Consider the following 7,819-nt stretch of genomic DNA (forward strand, 5'->3'; position numbering starts at 1 on the left):
CAGAGAAGGTGAGGCTCAGCTCCTTGCCTGGGCTTGAGCAAATCAGGCTCAAATCAGGCCACTGGTTGGGATTACTACTTGGGCACTGCAGGTATGAACTCAGTTTCTACCAAGATTCCTGTGCTGGTAATAGCTCCCCTCTTCTCCATCACAGTCACATTACCATTGGTTGAGCCCCTGCAGATTCCACTACAAATCCTAAGGGGTGAGATCAGAGTAGATGCTCCCATAAAAACAAAAAACCCATGATGCTGGGAGGAGGTGGCTAGTTGTTCCACCGGGCTCTCTTTCACCACTGGAGGAACAGAGGCTCAAGGAGACCTCTCCCGGTATTGAGCTGTCCTGGAGAATGTGGTCAACTTGTACGTGTTTCTCTTACCTTCTAATGCACTCTGTCTTCATCTCTGTGGTCTGGGGGTTGCTTCAGTCTCACCACTGTGTTCTAGGATTCTCTTGGTGGTGCTTTGCTCTTGAATAATTGTTAGTTGTTCCTCTTGTGAAGGGAGTAAAGTCAGAAATAACCCATGTCATCATCTTGGTGAAGTCACTCTCCTAAAGTTTGACTTATATTTGTAAAATTAGAATTCTATTAGGTTAAATCATACCCACTGTAGTATGTTCATAAATATCATTGATATTAGTGTAACTTCTTGCATTATTCTTAGAGCTATATTCTATTCTTCCTGGAAAAAGACCTTGGAAATTCAATAGCATCATTGCACATAAAATTTTTCATCTAATTATCAAGTCTCTTCTTAACTGGGAAGAGGGCCAGAGGATGAGAGGACAAGGAGGATGAGAAAGAGGAGGAGGTGGTGGTGGAGGCAGAAGCAGCTAGTGGACTTAGCAATAATAAAATACAATGTCTTTGCATCCAAGAGGACACATTCCCAGGGACCATGATAACTACTCTGTAACAAATTATTATTTGAACTTGAAAGATTAACTTTGTCCTAAGGACCAAGTCCTTCTTTATGTATGTAGAAACATCTGCTCCATAATTCAAAAAAAAGTCAGTGGAAAGTATAATTAAGAGTGTCTCAAAATGTGTTTTAAATAAAAATATGAGGGTTTTTTTTATTACAATCAGATGGTTCAGTTCAGTCGCTCAGTCGTGTCCGACTCTTTGCAAGCCCATGAACTGCAGCACACCAGGCCTCCCTGTCCGTGACCAACTCCTGGAGTTCACCCAAAGTCATATCCATCGAGTCAGTGATGCCATCCAGCCATCTCATCCTCTGTCATCCCCTTCTCCTCCTGCCCCCAATCCCTCCCAGCATCAGAGTCTTTTCCAGTGAGTCAACTCTTTGCATGAGGTGGCCAAAGCAGTCAGTATTATAATGTAGCATCTGTAAAACTTTAAATTTAAAAATTAATATTATAGCAATGTAGACTTCTTTAAACTGATACCTAAGTTTGAGATAATTCTCTGATATAAAACTACTGATATATAACATTTGTCACTAGATTTCTAAAAGCAAAGGAAACGTTGTGAAACTGTCGGATGACTACACACTGCTTACGTGTACCACCCAGAAAAGGCGAGGAGGAACATGCAGGGTGCACAGATCAGGGGAACCAATTTACCTCGAGGGATTATTTTTGAAGTTTCTCAGGATGAAGGTGGAGTAAGAAATAGTGTACCACTGACTCGGCACCAACAGACCTAAGAGCTCTGAGGATAAGCACTCCACCCACACACAGCTGCATGGCCCAATTTAAGCATGTGATTTTGAGAGGAAAACGTTGGGAAAAAACAGTCAGAGATTGCACAATTCAGGAGATTTTTGCCAAAGTGCTCCCCAGCTTGCCTGAGACAGCCTGGATCTGGCTCTCAGACATGCTGAAAGGGCTTTCCTTGATCTCTACAAAGCCAGAAGCAAGGCTGCCGTAGCAGCCAACTGATTCTCTTGGGTCAGTTAGACCCAAGTTCAACAGCCTTGTAACATCTGGGCTACAGCAGAGAAAGATCCTTCTCTTTGTTCTTGTGTCCAACATCAGCACAGTGCAAAACTAAACTAACTAAATAATATTCTGTCTGCCTTTTTATATTTCCATGTGTGATTGTCCTAAATAAAAATAGGGCAGAGTTTGTTTTATAATCAAGTTGTAGTAGTAGACTTCCCATTATAATGTGTTTTTTAAGAAACATTAAATATACCTATTCAGTGGTAAACTAGTTAAACATTGCCATAAATTAAAAAAAATGGAATTCTTCAATGGTAAAACCTGATAAGATCAACAGTAAGTTAGAGGTAGAAATAGAATTCTTAACAGCATTATTATTCCTGTGAAGATAAAAATAACCCTTTATTCTATGTTATATTCTCTATTTCAAAAGATACTTGGGAGACCCGGGTTTGATCCCTGGGTTGGGAAGATCCCCTGGAGAAGGGCATGGCAACCCAATCCAATATTCTTGCCTGGAGAATCCCCATGGTCAGAGGAGCCTGGAGGGCTACAGTCCATGGGGTTGCAAAGAGTTGGGCACAACTGAGCGACTAAGCACACACACAGAAGATACTTAATAGCATCAGTATATTTGATTTTTTAAAATCTGGTTGTCAAGTCCTCTCCTCTAAACAAAGAAAGTAGGTGTGAAGGAGAGAAAAGAAACCCCCAAAAAAGAAAGAAAATGAAGAAAGAAGGTGTAAAACAATAAAAAGATTTCCCTTCTTTAGTATCAGAGGGCTTACAACTCTGCTCAGTGTTATGTGGCTGCCTGGATGGGAGCAGGGTTGGGGGAAGAACGGATACATGTATTTGTATGTCCCTTCCCTGTTCACCAGAAACTATCACAACATTGTTAATTGGCTATACCCCAATACAAAGTTCAGAAGAAAACAATATATCAAAGGGCTTGCGGTAAAGCTCCTGGGGATGATGGCAAGCAGTTTGATAATGTACGGTGTGCTTTAGGACTTTTGTATTTATTTCTTCATAAGCAATAGAAAAGACAGTGTATGACTGTCAGAATTGTCCTACAGTCCTAAGAGAAAAAATTCACAACCAACATAGTTTTTCCAACACAAATAGGTATCTAGATATCACATGTGGGCATTCCCTAGTGGTCCAGGGGTTAGGCCTCAGCGCTTTCACTGCTGAGGGCCCGAGTTCAATTCTTGGTCAGGGAACTAAGATCCCACAAGCCACATCACATAGCTGTCACATTAAAGATGTCACATATGGCCACAGTGTGGTTTATAAAACAAAAATGCACTTTAAGACACTGACTTTCCAGTAGTATTTTTACTTATTAACCCTGTTATTATGTTACATGTGAGTTCTCTCTGTAACTTTGGCAGGGAACCAGCATAATTCTCTTCTAACTGATGCCTGGATGATAGATATTTTAAGCCTCTTCAGCAGTCTACAACCTCTGTCTGCTTGAATTCAAACTGTATAGAACCTCAACACTTCCTATTTAGCACAATTAACTTTCCCCTGGGAACAGTTAACTTACTGTTTTAACATTTAATTACTTTATGCTAAGAACATGTGCATTACAATAGAGTCACTAAGTCCATTAGTTGATCCACATGGGCCTTTCTGATCATGGCTATAAGAAAATACAAGCTATAGGAAGACAGTGTCTCTAAGGTAACAGGAGATTTGAAGGCGTCCAATAAAGAAAGATATTCAGCATTCTATACAATTGTTCACTAATAAATAAATTGTGACTTGTTCAATCAATGAAACTTTATGCAGCCACTGAAAATGAAGATTATAAAATTTACAAAAACCATGAAAATGTATATTCTATGTATTAATTTTTAAGAAAAATTATATTCAAAATTATATGCTTGTGCTTAGTGGCTTCAGTCACATCCAACTCTTTGCAACCCCATGGGCTGCAGCCCACCAGGCTCTTCTGTCCATGGGATTCTCTAGGCAAGAATATTGGAGAAGGCAATGGCACCCCACTCCAGTGCTCTTGCCTGGAAAATCCCATGGATGGAGGAGCCTGGTAGGCTGCAGTCCATGAGGTCGCTGAGGGTCGGACATGACTGAGCGACTTCACGTTCACTTTTCCCTTTCATGCATTGGAGAAGGAAATGGCAACCCACTCCAGTGTTCTTGCCTGGAGAATCCCAGGGACGGGGGAGCCTGGTGGGCTGCCGTCTATGGGTCGCACAGGGTCAGACACGACTGAAGCGACTTAGCAGCAGCAGCAGCAGCAGGCAAGAATATTGGAGTGGGATGCCCTCCCTCTTCAGAGGATCTTCTCCACCCAGGGATTGAACCCACATCTCCTGCGTCTCCTGCATTACAGGTGGATTCTTTACAGCTGAGCCACTGGGGATACATTGTGTATATATGCGTGTATACACATTTGGCCACAGGCTTGTATACACATTTGACCACAGTCTTGAAAATTTATTGAAAAATATACCTGGAGAGAAAATGAATCAAAATGTTCACAATTTCTGTGTCAGGGTTGAAGATTATGTACTATTATTTTTGTTCTCTCTAGAAGTTTTTATTATTCATTTTTTAAAATATTTACTTATTCTTATTTTGGGCTTCTTTGGGTCTTCATTGCTGTGTGCAGGCTATCTCTAGCTGTGGTGAGCAGGGGCTACTCTTTGTTGCAGTGCGCTGGCTTCTTATTGAGGTGGCTTCTCTTGTTGCAGAGCACAGGCTTGAGAGCATAGGCTCAGTAGCTACAGTACCTGGACTTAGTTGCTCCATGACATGTGGAATTTTCCCAGACCAGGGATGGAACCCCCATCCCCTGCATTGGCAGGCAGATTCTTTACCACTGGACCATCAGGGAAGTCTGATCATTCATATTGTTTTTAACCTTTTTGGTAAAAGAAAAAAAGATGTGGAAGTCATTGTGGAAAACTTCTAAGAATTTTTTTTTTTAACAAATCCAATATGGCTCATACAATAGGTTTTACCACATTGGTAGAGATCTTTAGAATATATCCATTATGATTCAAGTAACTTTAAAAACAGATGTATACCCCCCAATTAAAATATACAAAATAAAATTCCTGAATGAAATGAGTTCTTTAGTTTCCAAAAGGCACAAATTCTTTATTTATGACAAAAGTTTAGCCACAAAATGGAAATCCCCTTTTCTTCTGAAGCAAGAGCATATAATTGGAATTTTTTAACATACAATGCAAATGGGAACAATTTTTAAATTATTAAGAAATGCTTAATTGTATGCTTGAGAATTGTGTTATTTCCTGACATAACTCCTCAATTTAACTATTATTTTCCTATTTTTAAAAAGTATGTGTTATTAGTTCAAAGTGGAGAAAATAAAATGGCTACTTTTTATAGAGTTTTTAATGTTTAAAGGTTTCTAAGCATTTTATGCTGAAGGCTAATCATATATCTCCAGCTCTATCTGTAATATTATTGGCATAATATTCTCTTACACAGCTTCACCAGCTTTTAACCTCCCTGACACTTTTCCTGTATTTGTGCTCCATTTAACACAAGCAAGCACAACGCTTCCTGTGTGATGGTGATAGCATATGCCTGGCTTTGTTGTTGGCTGCTGGAGTGAAAGGGAAGACAATGCCCTTTAACCTGTGCAAAGTAGAATAAAGCTTATCAGATCCTCCCCAGATATCATTAAAGGAAATGGGCTATGAAGGTTGCCTCTGTTAGGAAACATATTTTATAAAACTGTCGCTGCTAATCTTTTTTGTTTGGGCACTACAAAATTACTCCTACAAACTTCAGTCCTTCCAGACAATGAAATTATACCAGGATAAACTGAAAAAAGTAACAAGAAAAGCATAACAGGCAATAAATTATTCTCTTGCAATCATTATGGCAAATCCTCTTTATCAAAAGAATTAAGTCACTATGACTATTAGAAATTGAGTCTGAAATCCATTGTGTTTAAAAGTTAAGAACTAAGGCAAATTTTTATAAACTTGTTTATAAAATACATTTATATAATTTTACTTGTATTGAAGTTGCAGTTGTTTTATTCCCAACTATGTTTATTTAGGCTCTTAGGATATTCTGCTAGGCAGAGTATTGATGGTTGAACATTCAAATCTCCTTGCCCTATCCCCAATTTCTATCTTCACATACACAAGAAAATTGTTAGCCCTAATAAACAAAGCCAACAAAGTTTTAGGATAGAAAAATCAACACACAAAAATCAGTTGTGTTTCTATATACTAACAGCAAGAAGTCTTAAAGGCAATTAAGAAAGCAATGCTTTTTCTAATAGTATCAAAAAAGAATAAAATATTTAGGAATAAACTTAACTAAGGAGATTAAAAAAACTTGTATACTAAAAGTTACAACACACTCCTGAAAGAAATTAGACACAAATAAATAGAAAAAGATTCCATGTTCATGGATCAGATGACATACTTTGCTAAAATTTCCATACTACCCAAAATTATCTATAGAATCAATCCAATACCTATCAAAATCCAAATGGTATTTTTACAGAAATAGAGAAAACAATCCCTAAATTCATATGGAACCACAAAGGACCCCAAATAACCAAAATAATCTTGAGAAAGAACAAATCTGGATGCTTCCAACCTCAAGACTTCAAAACATATTACAAAGCTACAGTAATCAAAATAGCATGGTACTGGTATAAAGACAGACATATAGATCAACAGAAAAGAACCGAGAGCCCAGAAATAAACCCATGCATATACATTCAATTAATCTTCAACTTGAGGGTTTTTTTTTCTCTACTCCATACCTCAAAATAGATATTTTATACTGAGTAAGTAATTTCACCTCTCTAATCACTTAGTTTCTCAACTATATAATGTGATTTTTTTTTTTTTTTTTTTTTTTTTTTGGCTGCATCACATTGCTTGCAGAATCCTAATTCCCAGACCAGGGACTGAACCTGAACCATGGCAGTAAAAGCACCAAGGCTTAACCACTGGATCACAAGGGAATTCCCATATATAGTAATTTATATAGATCACTGTTTTTCTTTTCTTTTTTTCTTTGGTAAAGACTGCTTTATTGGTGGAAGCTAATACAAGTCAATAAATATTGATTCCCAAAGAACTCAGTTATGTATCAGATTACTGGTCCACAGAGAGCTGAATGGAATTGAACCAACTGATTGCTGGGAGGATAAACTCAAGTCAATCCTGCTTCTTGGGAAATGAAGCCACAGCCAGTTCATACATGGCATATGCCGTTCCACTAACTGTAAGAATCATGGTGGCTGTATACAGGAGGGCATCAGCCATCCCACCCTTCAGATGCACTGGAATTCCATTATCCTCCTGAAACAGCTTTTGTTTCTCTGGAACCTTATTTTCAAACTGCCTGCGTGAAGAAGTACTTATGGTCCTCTTAGCAATCTGACGGAGAGCCAGAAGATTCCATAGCATCTTGGCTCAGTTACTACCCACCAACCGTGACAACTGACCACCAGCAACGAGAACGCCCCATGCTACATCACTGCTTTTCAAACTATCTCCATGCGGCTATGGCAGATGGCAGCTCACAGGCACAGCACTCTTGCAATCATGAGATGGACGACAGGTCATTCCTGGCACTTTCTCTGTAACTTTAGCCCTTTTCCTACAACTCAAAATTGTATGCAAGTCAGTTGGTAAATCAGGGCACTTAACCTAACTATATAATCACTAAAACCTCTTCCATTCTGAGTTCTAATTCTAAGATAGTTAAAGACAAATTCAAAGTTGTTTTAGGCAATCTAGGTAGCATAAATTTACTACAATTCTCCAGTCATCTAGTAACATTTTTATATTAAATTAACAAAGATTTGGGTAAGCGTTCTCAAGAATGAGTGTTTTATATGTACTGGAAAAAAGGAAAGAGGTCATCCCTTAGACTG

At 38.5% G+C, this 7,819-nt stretch overlaps 1 protein-coding gene across 1 annotated transcript; it reads right to left on the bottom strand.

Moving 5' to 3' along the window:
* Positions 1-6,934: 6,934 nt before the first annotated feature.
* LOC129647675 (cytochrome c oxidase subunit 7A2, mitochondrial-like) lies at positions 6,935-7,405 on the bottom strand. Its single transcript, XM_055574720.1, has one exon. The coding sequence runs from the start codon at positions 7,347-7,349 to the stop codon at positions 7,098-7,100; it is 252 nt and encodes an 83-aa protein (XP_055430695.1). The 5' UTR covers positions 7,350-7,405; the 3' UTR covers positions 6,935-7,097.
* Positions 7,406-7,819: the final 414 nt, after the last annotated feature.

This window comes from Bubalus kerabau, chromosome 3 (assembly GCF_029407905.1).
Source record: "Bubalus kerabau isolate K-KA32 ecotype Philippines breed swamp buffalo chromosome 3, PCC_UOA_SB_1v2, whole genome shotgun sequence".
In the NCBI taxonomy this organism is placed as follows: Eukaryota; Metazoa; Chordata; class Mammalia; order Artiodactyla; family Bovidae; genus Bubalus; species Bubalus kerabau.

What these genes read in the sequence shown, in the direction of transcription:
- LOC129647675 (XM_055574720.1), bottom strand. Translation starts at nt 7,349, where the DNA reads ATGCTATGGAATCTTCTGGCTCTCCGTCAGATTGCTAAGAGGACCATA.